We start from the raw sequence: 15,825 nt of genomic DNA, 5'->3' as shown, positions 1-15,825 counted from the left end.
TGTTGTGATCTCTGTTCCCAAGCCCAGAAATCCTAGGAAGGACCCTGAGCCCAGCACGGGTCAGGTGCCCACTTAGCCAGCCATTGGTGTCCAGAGAATAGGAGCCAAAGGAAAGGGCAACGCCCAGTGGAACCACACGTTTCCAGCGGGGGGAGAGACCGTTTTGCAGAAGGGGAATGAGAGATGCCCACTGCTGTTGCCTTTATCCCTTTCGACCCCCTTCGTGATCTTCGGCGAGGGAAGTACTTACCCTCTTTGGGCTTCAGATTTCTCATCTGAAGTTTTGAGGTTTAGATGATGTAATGGTGGTAATGTACATATACTGTTTTTAAATTTATATATACAAGTTTATTACTGCTGTTACCGCTCGTGCCCTCCAAATCTTGACACCGTGCTGGGAGACTCCTAGCCTGTGGGTCCTTGACCTTCTTGAGGAAGCAGAGAGGAGCTAGAAGTTATTTTAAGAAGTTAGATCCGCATGCCATATGTATATCTACATTGATACAACCCTTTTTAAACTTACTTTTGAAGTGTAATGCACATTATGGAAAGAGTACATATCCTAAGTGCACAGTTTGATGAATTTTCACAAACGGAATGCAATTGTGTATCTGTTACCTGGATTAAGAATCAACAATGACAGTCTCCTAGAAGCCCCCTACTTTAACACAAGTAGATTGATGTGTTGATACATCATGTAAGAAATCAAAAGCATTACCAGCATCATGGGTACCATTTTCCAAGCTGTGCTTTTTTAATAAACAGAATTTTAAAATACAACTGGCATTAGGTCCTAAAAAATTTTTTTAACGCTAAAAGGGATCCTCAAATTTAAAAGTGTGGTGAAAGCTCTTCAGGTCACTCTTACTTGTTAACAAACCCTTAAGTTATTTCTTTCTGGCTGAAATTACCATTAGGTGGTAAGATGTGTTTTCTTGCTGGGTCCCTATCAATCCCTTCCCAGGTCATCAGGAAGCTTGTCTTAAGATTTCTCAGCTGTCTTGTATTTTCTCTCCTGTGCATAGCTTAGGATGATAACTGATTCGCAACCACGTTTATCCACTTCACTCAGCACTGAGCTTGGTGGAATGACTCTGCATTTATCCCCAAAACAAAACTACTCATATCCTGCCTTTTTCAGCCTCTGAAACAGCTCATTGTTAATAAACGTGTCAGTTTTTTGTTGCTGTGGTGCTCAGCAAAACTAATGCAGTTACGAATGAGTTTTTATTTTTTAACGTACCAAGATTTTTCAACATCTTCCCCCCTGCCTTGTTTTTCTCTTTTAGGCTCTAGACCAAGATAGAACAGCCTTACAGAAAGTAAAGAAGTCTGTGAAAGCAATATATAATTCCGGTCAAGGTGAGTACTTAACAAAGCAGATAACATGAATTATGTATAACCTTTTCTCTCTTATCGGTATGGTGCCGAGTTTATGGAGACTTGATACAAATAGAAAAATCAGTAGGTCAAAAAAAATTCAGTTTTTTATCTGTCTCTTCTCTTTGCTAAAACCTGTTATTATTTCCAAAATAAAAAGAAGAAAAATGATTAGTTGCGGTGGGTTTTATTCTACATTTAAAAACGTAGTAGATGGGAGATCACTTCGTGGGATATACACGTTGTACACTGGAAACTAATATGATATTAAATGTTAACTGTAATTGAAAAAGAAGAAAACTTTTTAGAACTATAGGTAATTTTGCCACAAGTGACATAGAGATATTTAAAATCTCTTTGTGTAGTTGGTCCGTCTGTAATTCAGTGGTCTCAGTTAAACGCTTAGGATCTTCTTTCTGGAGTGTGTCTGTACACATTTAAAAATCAGTATCGGTGACAGGCATAGAGAGGGGAAGAGGCAAGCACAGTTACGCTGGGATCTGGACAGACTGCCAGCTAGAATTGTCTTGTGGCCCAGGGCATGCCAGATACCCGGGTAACTCAATGTTTTAACTCTAATCTGGTGATTTTGTCATCTTGGAGACAAAAGGACGATGTCCATGGACAAGAAGAAATAAACCAAATTAAGATAAACAATGGGGAACCACAAGAAACGATAGGTTCCAGCGCCCCAGGGAAGGAGAGGCTCAGAACCAGAAAACGAGTCGCAGTGTCTCTGACTCACATCTTTTGTTATTGTTGAAGCAACAGCTCACTTACCCAGAGGTCAGTCTCTAAGGAATCCGTGGTCTGTAACACAACGGAAAACCGAGGAAGGCCGCGGGGTCTGATGCAAAGGGCTCAGGCTTGCGCATTGGACAGATGTGGGTTTGCGTCCTCGCTCTGCGCCTTTCTAGTGACGTGGCCTTGAGCTGGTTACTTCCCTTTTTGAACGTCCGTTTTCTCCCCTATAAAACGGGGATCCCGGTATTAATACGAGGTGTTAAAGGGGCTCAATGAGCTGATCTCTGTAAAGGACCGACCACCTCGTAGGTGTTCAGTAAATGCCATACCTTTATATAAATTTCATATTTTATTTATATTCATAATTGTCATAAAATGAATAGAGCTAAAGGAACACTGAACAAGGCCTTTCTTCCCTTTTCGGAGCTGGGGATCAGTAGGCTCCCTGAGCCGTTAGGAGCCCTAATAGTCTCTGCCTTCTTTAAAGCCCCTAGGCCCACAACACTCTGCAGTCTTCACTGGTGACACTTTTTATACCTTGATTTCTCGATGTCTCTCTCTAATGTCTTCATAGCCAATAAAATGCTAACTTCTAATTAAGGTAGATAAATGATAGTTATCTAGTTAGGTAGTAACCAAATGTTATATTAGTCTTAGCCTAAATTATGTACCTCATTTTAACTTCTGTCTTAGCTTCATTTTAATGAACTCTCACAGTGTGGTAGGTTAGATATTAGCTTTTGGAGAAGGTGAGTGAGTAAATCGCTAGCAGGTGACTCAAGGGGAGCTTCTGAGGTGCTGTTATTCTGTTTCTTGATTTGGGGATATGATTAAATGGTTAAGTCTACTTTTTGATAATCCATCAAATGCTACACTTAGGATTTGTATAACTTCGTACGTATATAAATGATGCACTAATAAAAATATATTTAAAATTTATATACACCTAAGTTCCTTGAAGCATCGATTATGATTTGGAAAAACAAGATAAATAGGGATTTGTTAAGTAAGGAATAATATATCTATACAATAGAATGTAGTCTTTATATAAAAGGAAACTCGGGAAGTACAGATCTGAGTTTGAATCTTAACTTTATCACCAGTCATTAAACTCAAGTAAATCATTTAACTTCCATGAATCTTAAATTGCTTCACCATAAAATGAGACTATAATAAATAATTTGCAAAGTGTTGTCAGGACAAAATGAGGTCGCGTTTAAAGCCCCTAACAAAATTCCTGCCACACAGTAGGTGCTTAACACATGGTAAGTGAGAGAAAATGGGAGCCAGAACAATAGCACGGGTCTCTTCTCGGTATTACTTCCGCCGTTCGACAGATAACATTGGGCCAGTCTGATTTTAGAAAGAGCTCAGTGAGCCGTTATCTGCCCCAGGAAAAGGCATCGGTTCTCCATCACGTCATGGTTTATGCTCCAGGCTCAGCTCGCGAGCCACAGAAGGGAGACCCTGATGTGCAGCTGCGAGGCGCTGCCCTATTTTCTCTGCTCCATGCGACTCTCTGTTTCCCAAATGTCCTTGCTCAAGACACATTTCCTTCCTTTGCCACCATTACCGCATCATTTAGCAGCTCGCACAAAGGCTCTTTGACTTGGGGGATGTGCTTCGTCTCGTTTTTTGAAGGGTTTCCTTGGTCCCAGCTGCCCTGGATGTGGCGGGAGGGAAGGGTGGTCCCCGCGTGCGTGTAAGATGGAGAGTCTGGTTGCCTTTTCCTCCATTAGACTGTTCTCTCCTCGTGGTTGGAGGCCATGGCCAAGTGCCCTTTGCTCCCCCCTCCCCCGCCTCCAGCACCCCACCCCTCGCTCACCTGGATTGATTCTCCTGTGTCCTCCACTCAGTTCTGCATTATCTAATAGAGTAGCTTCTTGTCACATATGGCTTTTGAAATTTAAATTAACATTAACATAAAATAAAATCTAAAATTCAGGTCCTCGGTCTTAAATTGCCTCCTCTTGAGAGCTTAGTGGCCTCATGTGACCAGCTCTGTGACACTGGACAGTGCAGACACAGGAGACTTCCGTCATTACAGGAAATTTCCTTCCTACTGTGGGAGAGCATATATCCCTCTGTATTATAATTGCCGACTGGTCTCTATTGCTTTTGACCAGTGACTCTCACCCTGGCTGTTCTTAGACTCAGCCAGAGAACTCTGAAAACACAAAAGTAGGGAACCTCGGGTCCGCACACCAGGAGCTATTCCACAGCGGGGGGCCAGGCACTGGAATTAAAATAAAATTCCTCCCCAGGCGATTCTAACGGGCAGCTCAAATTAAGAATTGTTGTACTGGCCTCTCAACTCCTTGATGAGGGCTGGTCCTGTGTCTTTGATTTTTGCATTTTGCGTGTTTATCAACATAATTTAGTTTGTTCAACAGATATTGATTGAGCACCTGTTACATGCTGCTGTCCTGGGTGTAGGTGTATTGGACAGATGAGACAGCTTCTCTGCCTTCGTGAATTTTATGGTGCAGTGGGAGAGAGATGTTGATCAGATCATCAAACCAGGGAGAACTTATAACTAGGGTCTGGAAAAGGCTGTAAAGGAGAGTTTCCAGGGTACAAAGAGGGAAATGAAGAGAAGAGCCTGATGTAGCTGTACTACACTAAGCCGCACGTGCTGATGAGCTAGGTCTCCTTATCCCCATTTTGTAGCTAATGTGGCTGAAGTTTAAAGAGCCAGATTAACTTGACCAAGACTCCACACCCAGCAAGTCATGGAACGAGAGCCGAGCTGACTCCTGCTTTGCTGTTCGCAGCTACTCTGTACCTGTCGTCTACCTGACACATGACAGGGGCCCAGCAAGTGTGGGATGAATTGCCATTTGTTGGCTGGATAAGTCCCTGAGAAGCTCTCTATGAATGGCTGTTAAATATTCACTAATCATGAACATTCATAAACGACTTGAGCAAGAGTAACCTCCAGCAGTGTGATGCCTGGGATGACTTCAGTGGTTCCCAGATGGCCTGGAAATGTGGGGACCAACCCAGGTCTCACGGACAGCTGGAGACGGAGTTTGTGCAGTCGCCGACGGCTGTAGCACACCGGGCTTCTGGTCAGCTTGTGTGGGCAGCACTGTGACATTTAATTCTCAAAAAAAATAGCTAGATGAGTAAAACAGCGGTAGTGCAGATCTTTCCATGATACGTGCTCAGTGGAATCCAGGCTGTTCCCATCCGAGGGCTTTTGGTCTCGTCCAGAGAAGCCACAGGAGGCTGAACCCTGGTGTCTGTTTCCCAATGTGTTTTCAGCATTCTCTTGTTTTCTCACAGTGCTTAAGTGACATGAAACTCATTGATGTTCTTTAGAGGTTTAAGAAGCATTTCTGTATTTCTGTCTTGAGATTCCCAATCCCCCTTCCCCAGTGATTTGAAAGATGGCTGAGAATGGTGGAGGGTCTTGCTCTTAAATGTATTTATTATTTTTACACATAAGCTTTATCAGTATTAATTAGTAAAGAGTATAATAACAGAAATTTTATTAGAAAAACAAATTATCTCCATGTAGGTCCTTGGTTTGAAAACGGCCTTGGGAATTTTTCTCTTACTGTCCTTGCTCTGTGTGAGGACATTTGAAAAAATAAAAAAAAAGACATTTCCATGAACTGTTTGGATCAAGGGAAAATTTTCCAAGCCATTCAGTTTCCCTGTGTTGTTTCTGTTTTGATGTCTTAACGTTATTAATCTGTGAAATACATTGCCATTTTGGAAGTGCGCCTTGGTGTGTGTGTCCTTCCCCACCCTCCCGCTACCCCTGTCTCCTAATACATGTTTAAAAAGCTAGCGGTTTTGTGAACGCTCTGGAAGTTTTTAAATAAATTACACTCTTTTGATACTTTTTCTTTCAAAAGATGGAGCCTTATTCTCTTCCCCTTGAATGTGTGCCAGACTTACAGCTCTCTTCCGATGAACAAAACAAAGTGATGCCACGTGATTTCCAAGGCCCGTGTATAAAACAGGTAGCTTCCACCTGAGTCCCCCATGCCCCACCGCCATCATTAGCGTTGGAGGAAGCCAGCCACCATGTTGCAAGGACACTCCGCAGCCCTTTCGAGAGAGCTCTCCCACCAGAAACCTCCACTAAAGCGAATCTGCTGGCCCCAGTGAAACCTTCAGGTGGCTGCCGCCCTGGCTGACACCCTGCACTCCATCTTCGGGTGGAACCCTGGTCACAGTAGCTCGGGCAGGGCTGGCAGTCATGTGATGTCTACCCTTACGGACATGGCCATGTGCTTGCATGTCGTGGGCCCAGTGTAAGTCAGTGTGTGTCTCTGGAGAAGGAAGAGGTCACTGCTTGTCAGTGCTGTTAAAAATCAAAGGGAGACACACTACTTTTATAAAACAGGAGAGACGTGTGATTCACAGTAAGCACGGAGGGACCAACTTTATTTTTCTATCAGATGACTTACTTGAGTTGAATTCATTAGTGTTTTTGAGCAGATTCATTATTGGTACCTAGTGTAATAAGTGCACATGTGTACACTTTTCCTTGGGAGTAAAGACCTAGGATATTCTTGCTACTAGGTCTTTTCTCTGATTTTTTCTTTTTTGCACAAATCCAAATGTGTATTTTATTATTATATGGTGGCTTCCAAGATATATTTGGGACACAGTTTGGCTTATTAGTAACATGTGGTGCCCTCTAGAAATCTATAATGTTAGTATGAAAGTTGGGACTCAAATCCTTTAATTTTAGTGAATAAAAAAATGACAGTGGTAAGTAATTTGATTACAAGCATATGGTACGGAAGTCTTATTTCCAAAATATGGCTAGATTGTCGTAAACAATACCATGGCTTTTTTACTTCTAGAAAGAAAGCACTTGGCTCTCTTCATGCCTTCCCTTTTATTCCCCCCTTTTCAGTTAAAATTACATAGTAAGTAGTTTTATAAGACCATTTGCGTTTTTTAAAGAAAAATTAATGTGACGTTCGCCCCACGTTTTCTTTTTGTTAATTCATCTATTTTAAGAAATAGCTCATAGTATATGGTGAGATCTGAGATTTTAAAGGGTAAAGGACTAAATTCATCAATGGATAGGAACTGAATGTTTTTGTATCCTAGTAATTTCAGTTTTTTAGTTAACATTTTCTAAGATTTAAAGGTATAGTATAAAATGAATTGCGATGAGAGTCGATTATTAAGTCCGGTGTCATTTTTAAGCCTGTCATCTTCCATGGGGGAGAAAAAGTTTCTTAACACGAATAGAGAAGAGAGAAAACAGATGAGAATTGTAATAGATGTGGAAGCATAAAATGTCAAAAGGTATGCAAAGAGTGACTGGTCTCTGTTTAGGAAATTTTATCTGTTTTTGTTGTTTTTTAAGTTTATGGACCATTTTTTAATTAAAATATACTCATTAGTAAAAGAATAATTCTAAGCCCTCAAAAGTAGAAGGCTTTAGATTAAAATACTGTAAGTACCTTTTGTTGGTGGTAATTATTGAGCAAAGTCTGCAAATTACTTTGGGCCTTCAAGGCATTTTGCATTCTTGTGGATCCATCATTACTCCTTAGGAAGTGAAAACAAGTGGAAATAACGAGTTCCTTTAGAATGGTCAAGGATGGAGGCTTTTTCCAAAAGGAGTATACTTATGCAGGGGAATATTACTCCTTAAACAAATGATGTGGGGATAAATCCAGAGGAATTTAAAAAGCAGCCCCTTAGAATAATCTGACAGCTCCAGGTTCTTTAGGAAGTTCCGGTTTTTGTATTCAAACTGTTGGCTCAAACATTCTGTTACTCTGAATCAGAAGCTACCCAGGTGCATGCGCGCGCACACACACACACACTCACTCACTCACTCACTCACTCACTCACACACTTTCTCCATTTTGCTGGTCTGGAATGAGCTCTCAGTTTTAAAATGAGTTAATTTTTGTGATGTATGCTTCCATCTTGGGCTCAGATGCTGATTTAGCCCCCGATTGATGGCCGGAGGCACTTTGCCCAAGAATATTTTGAGCAATCGTTTCTTCATTTCTGAAACTGGCAAGTGGTTCTACTCTTGGACCGCTTGCTGTGAAGCCTGACACATATGCACGTGCTTAGTAAAGGTGGTACTGACAGTTACCGATCCACTACCGCACAGATGCATAGAAGTCGCTTTGCCTGGCGCCCACCCCACCTCAAGTTTCAGTTTTCTCATCTATAAAGTGGGACGGTAGTATCTACCTTGTTGTGAAAGATGGAAAGAACATATTTAAAATATGCAGCATGGTCTATGGCCATGCCACCCTGAGCAGGCCTGACCCTGTCTGATCTCGGAAGCTAAGCAGGGTCAGGCCTGGTTAGTACTTGAATGGGAGACCACCTAGGAAGATCAGGTGCTATAGGTGTAAAAAATAAAAATGAAAATAAAACAATAATAAGGGATTGTAAGCTGACAAGGTCCTTACAATCTGTGAGGTCAACCAAGGGTTGCCTCGCCTAAAAAATAAATAAAAAGTAAAGAAATAAAATAACAAAATAAAATATGTAAAATTAAATAAAATATATAAAATAAAAAATATTCAGTATGATACCAGGACATAGTAATCATCGGTGATAATTATTATAATTACAATTGATTACAAAAATGTAATCAAAGCTGGGAAAATTTTGGCCACTATTTCTTTAAATTATTTATTCTCAATTCTTTATTTTCTTTCTGGGACTCTAGTTACATTTGTGTTGGATTGCTCAGTGCTGTCCCACAGGTCGTGGAGACCTGTTTATTTTTGATCTGTATACCGTGTGCTTCGGTTTGGGTGACTCCCACTTATTTGTCTTCGGGTTAAACTGCTCATTTCTTCTGTAGTATCCAGTCTGCTATTAGTCTCATCCAGTTAATTTTTTATTTCAGATACTGTGTTTTTTAGTCCTTAGATTTTCATTTGGTCCTTTTTTAGAATTTCTGTCACCCCTGAACTTTCATCATTGTACCCATATTTTCCTATAGATTCTTGACCTTATTTGTAATATTTATTTCGAAGTTGTCGTGTACTAAATCCAGCATCTGGGGTGTCTGTGGTTTTTTCTATTGACTCTTTTTTTCCTCTTCTGAGTTTTGGCTACATTTTTCTGTTTCTTTGCATGTGTAGTAATCCGTTTGCCTGGTAGACATTGTGAATTATCTGCTGTAAAGACTCTGGATTCTGTTATCTTCTGTGAAGTGTGTTGTGTTTTATCTAAGGACACAGCTAAATTGCTGGTGATCATCACCTTGATCCTGTGGAAGTCTTTCTTAGAGTAAGTTTATTTTAGTTTTGTTTATATTCCTAGGATATAGCTTTTAGTCCTGCAACATACTGCATACTCCTAAGGCATGATCCTTCTGGGCTTTCAGCACAGGCTATTTACCAAGCCCTGCTAACTTTGCGAGACTTGAATTCCAGACTTTTTCTTCAGCATTGGGAAGTTGCCGAAGTCTGCTTAACTCTTAGATGTTGTTTTCTGCTGGGCTCCTAGAGGTATCATTCATGTGTATGCAGTTCAGGGTCAGCCAAGGATTTGAAGAGAGAGGATATACAGGGCTCTTCTTTTTATGACTTTTTCCTTCCTAGAATTTTCCCCCTCAGTTTCCAGCTGCCAAAGCTATCCCAAGCACTGACCTCCGACACCTTAGCTCAGTGCAATGCCACGTTCTGCTTGAGTTCTATTTTTTTTGAACTGAGGTTTGTCCTTAGGTGAAAAGCCAGTTAAATGTGGTCTTCCTGATGTAGTTCCCCTCCTTGAAGGGTGTTATCTCGTCCTGTTCCTGCCTACTTCTGATTGCTCTCAAGTGGCTTCAAACAGTGCGCGTGTGTGTGCGCGCACGCATGCACATGTACGTAAATTGTTATTGATAGGAGTATTAGTCTGGTACAAGTTATTCTGTCAAATTATCAACCGCAGACTTTTAATTATAAAAGTTACATATGAGTAATTCAAGCCCTTATTGAGATGTAGGTATAAGGGATTGACAAAACACTCTTGGCTCACAGGGAGGTTACTACTTTAGAATAATTGGACTTATATGACAGTATATGAAAGTGACTTAAGAGGTTAGCGGATCTCGAATACCTGAATACAGAAAATTGGCATTTTATTTATTCAGTCAGAACTACATATTAAGTGCTGGAGAGGTGAGTGGTTAATAGAATGAATAGGATAAGCAGTGATTTCTGCACTCTTAAACTTACAGTTCATTGTAAGTAAATGTATTTACCTTCCAGTCACACTTCGAGCTTAGGTTTTAAAGTCTGCATGTGTGGAAAGTACCTGTGGAGTCAAAACAACCCTTGAAAATCCTGGGATGGCCTATAAAGTACACTAAAAATATAACTCATTTGGAGTACAAAGTATTGGCATTCCTTTAGGAGCCCTGGTATTTCACACACACACACACACACACACACAGCCTTTATGGCACTCACCTTTGGTCTAGGAATGAGCTCACCTTGGTCTAGGTGCAAGCAGGTGAGGAAAGAACAGGTACTGCACTTAAGCTGTAGCAGAGTCGGGAGGAATGCGGGGCCTCGGGTTTTATTTCTGTGTGTGGCGTTCTCCCCCGGTCTGCTTAAATCCCAGCTCTTTCGCACACACTGTCCTGACCACATGGAGTACTGTCACATGTGAAGCAAATCCATCACAGATCTTCACATGAGACCCCCATCTTCAGGCAAAGCAGTGATGCGTGTGTTGAATTCCATGTCCAGGTTTGGACATGGGGTAGCCTCTGGAAAGCAGTGATGCGTGTGTTGAATTCCATGTCCAGGTTTGGACATGGGGTAGCCTCTGCAAAGCAGTGATGCGTGTGTTGAATTCCATGTCCAGGTTTGGACATGGACATGAATTTTAAAGTGTCTGTTCCTAGGCCTGGAGGGGCTCTGCAGCTGAGTCATTAGCCAGAAAGATAACTACTTATTGATTTTCTGATGCCCTGTTTGGGTATGGAAATCAAGCAAGTCGCTATTGATTCTGGAGTGTTTTTCATGAATTATCAATGCTTTAAGACAGAAAGATTAGGGGCTGACGGAGGATGACTTTGCATGGCCAGTTTGTCACTTGCATTCCCAAACAACCAGAAGAATATTCTCAGATCTTCCATGCCTCTGATAATTGATCAAACACCTATTTTTTTATTGATGGAGAATTGCAGGGGGCTTTCACTCTGAAACCCCTGGGGCTGGTTTTTCTAAATGGCATTCTGTTGTTTCTTTGTTTTGTTTTTGTCTCATTGCGAAAGGATGATGTATATTATTAGCACATTTGCTGTAGAATGTGCTAATTCAGATGAGCTAAAAGGAGAAAATACTAACCAGCCACGTTTCTTTTAAACTCTTCTTTATTGCGTGTATTCTGAATTACAGATGGCTCACTTAGGTGACACTTGGCACATTCATGTACTCAGCCACCCTTATTCTGGTACTTGTCTGCACTCAGGGTGATGCCTTTTTCAGGGGTTCTGAGGTGGAGAGACCTGTGTTGCTGTCGCGTTTGGGGGTGTCCTGTGCTGCCTCCTATCCTGCCTGCACAACGAGGAGTTGGAGGACATCTGCAGAAAGGCCATTGGCTCCCAGGCAGGGGAGTGGGATGTGAGCTTCGTTCCAGCCTAGAAGTAGCTGAGTATTTCTCAGCAACTCCCTTCACTTCTCAGGACCTTGGTTTTCTCATCTATGAAACAGAGATGATGGTGCTGACCTGGCCTGTTTATGAAATAGGGGTTCCAAAGTGAAATGAAGATTCTTTTGCAACCTGAAGTGCATTCTCCGTCCCCAAGGGGGAGTTCGCAGGTCCAGCAAATGAAGGCACACCCCAGGACCGGAACCAGAGGACACACCCCGCCCCCCCACACACACACACTCCCACGAGCACCTGCCTCTTGTACGCATGTGCTGTCGCCCTCTCTCAAACTCACTGGGCCCTACACCCCTGGAGGGCAAGAAGCTTTGTCTTTAGATTCAGCTGATGTTTCCTCTGTGATCCTAACATTTTGGGGTTCACAGATGCCTTTATAATCTGAGAACAACAGGCCCCCTCTGAATTTAAAAAAAAAAAAAAAAACTTGCAAGGCAGCATTTTTCAGTCAATTTTAGGGATTTTTGGAACCCCTGAAGTAGAAGTTAGAACCACTCATTGACATAAATAGTACATTAGTACATAATCTATGCATATAATATTAATGCATAAATAAGTGGTTATATAAATAAGTAAGCATTGATTGGAAATGTAGGCTCTGCTGACAGGGACGGATGATCAGAAATAGCCTGGAGAACACGAGTGGAGGATGTCTGCCCAAAGCAGGGCCTATTCCAGGCCACCTCATCTACCAAGACAAGAACCCAGTGAGGTTTCATTTTCTAATTATTTTACACATAATTTATAAACAAGAAGCTAAAGCTCAGAAGGACTAAGGGTTGTACCCAAGGCCACAAACCTAATGACTTAAATAACCTTTGTATTCCAGTAGAGGTGCTTGATGAAAGCTTATGAATTAAAAATAAAATGTGAGGGGGCCATGTTTTTAAATTACACCTACTTATAAGGAAGCTCGCCTTCATTGGATAATGGGTAGTCATACCGTGGGAGGCTGGAGTAGGCCAGGAGTTGGTTGCTTTCCTTCTAGCTTTTCTTAGGGGCCAGCTCTCAAAGCATTAAAACTACCACCAAAGTGATGTGTATTCGATCTGGCACGTAGAAAGCCCACGTGGTGGAGCCAGAAGAGAGAGTTTGTGCTTTGGCTGCAGTGGGGCAATGTTCAAGTGGCGTTTAAATGCTGAGCAGTAGCTCCGTGGAGCTCTGCAGGCATCTTTTCTTGGGGCTCCGTTAGTTAATGGATTCATCAGTTGCTGTGGAAATGGGAGCCTGCATGCTGAGTTTCCAGATAACACCCTAGGGGCTGGGGCAGATCCTTGCAGAGGCTTGGCTAGAACTCTGAAAGAACAAATCCAAGTTCAAAATGACCTTGAAAAAATAGAGGAATGAATCATCCAGAGTGGCATGGAGAAAGGCATTCTTTTTTTTTTTAAAGCCTTTTTGCCTCCAAGGGCGTCGGCCTTTAATCGTAGCAATCTACCTATGCGGTGGGCGGTGGTGAGAACAGAAACGGAGGCCCAGGGAGCCGAAGCAACCTGCGCATCACCGAGTAAATGTCATATATAATCGAGTGAACATTGTGTCTAAGAAAATACAGGGTTTAGATCTAAATCCAGGCCCCATCCCCCAATAACGTGGTGTCTGTGAAGTTAGAACATAATGTTTTTAGGGTCACAGGATGTGTGTTGCTAGTTTTACGGATTGGCGTGGTGGAAGGATCTGAGCTCCACTCTGACCAGGAATGGAGGGTGATGCCTTTATAAGCCAAACCTACCTAGTTCTAGGTCTAAGACAGTGAGCTCTGAGACACCAGCTTCTTTACCCCGGGGCCTTTATGGTTGCCGTTACCGCTACCTGGACTATACCGTACCCCAGGTTTACTTGTTAACCTGCCGTTCATTCTTCAAGTCGCCGCTCAGTTATCACGTCCCATGAAACCTAGCCCGCCCCACGCACATTTCCCTATGCGTTCATTTATCAGATATTAGACGGGTACCTATAGTAAGCCATGTTCAATAAGCAGTATGTTTTCACACAATGGAAAGAAAATCGAGCTAGAACTCTTCCTCCTGCCATACAGATAAATCCACTACTAATGGGTTAAGTGTTTAAATATTAAAAAGAAAATTAAACTAAATACTAGAAAGTTAAAAAATATTCTTTAAATAATGTTTATATAATGTGTTATATAAACAAGTACATTGCATTGGATTAAAATTTTTAATATATTTTTTTAAATCCTAAACATTAGAAGGTTTAGGAACATAAGCAAGGCAGGAAACCCAAAAGTTGGGTAAAGTCTTTACTGGTAAAGGTTGATATATTTAACCACTTGAAATTTCAAAAGTTCTGTTTGGCAAAGGACACCATAAACAAAGTTAAAAGACAAAAGAGGGAAAGTATTTGCCACACGGATTACAAAATCCTGCTATCCATTATGTAAGACAGTTTTCTTACAAACCAACATGAAAAGGCAAGCAACGGAAAACGAGGCTGAGTATGTGCACAGGCAGGGAAAGAAATGCAAATGGACAGTGAAATATGGAAAGATACTCGGGCTTCCTAGAGTTAAGGCAAGAATTGAAAAACAACTACTACGTGCCCGCGAGGTTATAGAGAAACAGACCCTTTTATATTTGCATGGCTGTTGGGGATGCGAATTGCTACAGACAGCCTCTTTCGGAAGGATCGTGGTAATAATAATATTAATAAAAACTTGAAATGTACACCCTGTCCCTCAACAATTCTGCTTTTGTGAATATATCTTTTTAGAGATAAAGTAACAGCATGTGAGAACCTGCGTATAAGAATATTTGCTGCAGTGTTTTTTTTTTTTGGTGGCAAAAACTGGAAGTCTCTCGGGAGGTGGATAGTTATGGAAATGGTGGTAGCGTTTATTTTGGAATACAATCACAATTAATTAGATTTAATCGCACTGAATTTCTTTATTCACTACAGAATAAAGCCATAGCGTCTTATATATAATATCCCATAGGTTTTTTTTAAGTGAGAAAGGGGGAGAAAACTGCTGTATTTATGTTTATGTTTGCATTTTTTAAGCATAAAGTTTTGCTAAGATACACTCAGGATTTCAGGGAGATGGGATTGGAGAAGGGGGAAGGGAAATAAGTTTTATCTTTATACACCTTAGTAGTGTATGAATTATCTTTGTAATTTTAAAAACAAATGGAATTAAAATTTTAAAAGTGTGATTAGTGCTACAAAATGTATGTAGGACAGTATAAAAGAATTTATCGCTTCCCGCTCTGTGCCAGCACCGTAATTTATAACTCGTATTCCATGGCTTTACTATTGCAGTTACAGCTCATTGTATTTTACATGACTGGCACAGGGCCAACGCTATGTATTTTGAAGGAAGGAAAAAAACTTGTTCCAGGAGACTTCACTACACGTAGTGAGCATTTTACTGAGCACTGACTGTGCGCCCTGCCCGATGCTGGGATCCAGCTGCACGACAGCAGATTAGGTGAAACTGGGAACCTGGGCATTGCAAAAGGCTGGGGAGAGAATGAACCACACGCTCACCTGGGAGGTTACACTTACATTTGACCTCGACGGAGTCAGGCTAAGGCCGGGCATGGGGGTGGAGCTTGGCGGACTGGAGAGCTTTGGCTGGGCTGTGGGACCGCTGTAATAACGCGCGCATCCGGGCCATGCTCCAGGAGGTTTTTCCCAGCGCAGGAAGGGAAAATGTTAAACACAAGTTGCTCTGGACTCTTGGCCCAGATGATAACGTGGATAAAGACCCTGGAAAAGAAGCGAGACTCCCTTTGGAGTAAGGGATGGCACCTTGCATATCGTAAACACCCGCCTTAGGCCAGAAACTAGATGAAGCACCTTATAGGCTTTTCTCAGCCAGTTCACGGTTCGAGAAGTAGGTATTATTGCAGCTAAGAAGGCAGTGTCAGAGATCACATGTAAATTGCCCTGGACCCACGGCTGGTAAATGAATGACCCGGGGTTTGATCCACAGTTGTCTGATGTATCCTGGAACCCTCCAAAAGGTACCGCGATATTTAGGTTGTACCCGAATGTCCGTTAACGTCACAATTTCAGCCCTCAGTCTCAGGTGAATGAAAGTAAAAAAAGTAAAGATATTTTTAGGGG

At 41.7% G+C, this 15,825-nt stretch overlaps 1 protein-coding gene and 1 pseudogene across 2 annotated transcripts in view; both read left to right on the top strand.

Moving 5' to 3' along the window:
* The window catches only part of ASAP1 (ArfGAP with SH3 domain, ankyrin repeat and PH domain 1), a 294,496-nt gene that overhangs the window by 166,006 nt on the left and 112,665 nt on the right, over nt 1–15,825 (top strand). For both annotated transcript variants that reach the window (XM_039845875.1, XM_039845874.1), the window contains exon 4: nt 1,290–1,362. In XM_039845875.1, coding sequence (XP_039701809.1) covers nt 1,290–1,362 — 73 coding nt within the window. The remainder of the gene's footprint in view (nt 1–1,289; nt 1,363–15,825) is intronic.
* On the top strand, nt 8,359–8,477 carry LOC120588906 (uncharacterized; annotated as a pseudogene).

This window comes from Pteropus medius, unplaced genomic scaffold, assembly GCF_902729225.1.
Source record: "Pteropus medius unplaced genomic scaffold, Ma_sr-lr_union100, whole genome shotgun sequence".
Taxonomy (NCBI): domain Eukaryota; kingdom Metazoa; phylum Chordata; class Mammalia; order Chiroptera; family Pteropodidae; genus Pteropus; species Pteropus medius.
The sequence above is the reverse complement of the archived record's forward strand: the minus strand, read 5'-3'. Positions and strand labels throughout refer to the sequence as shown.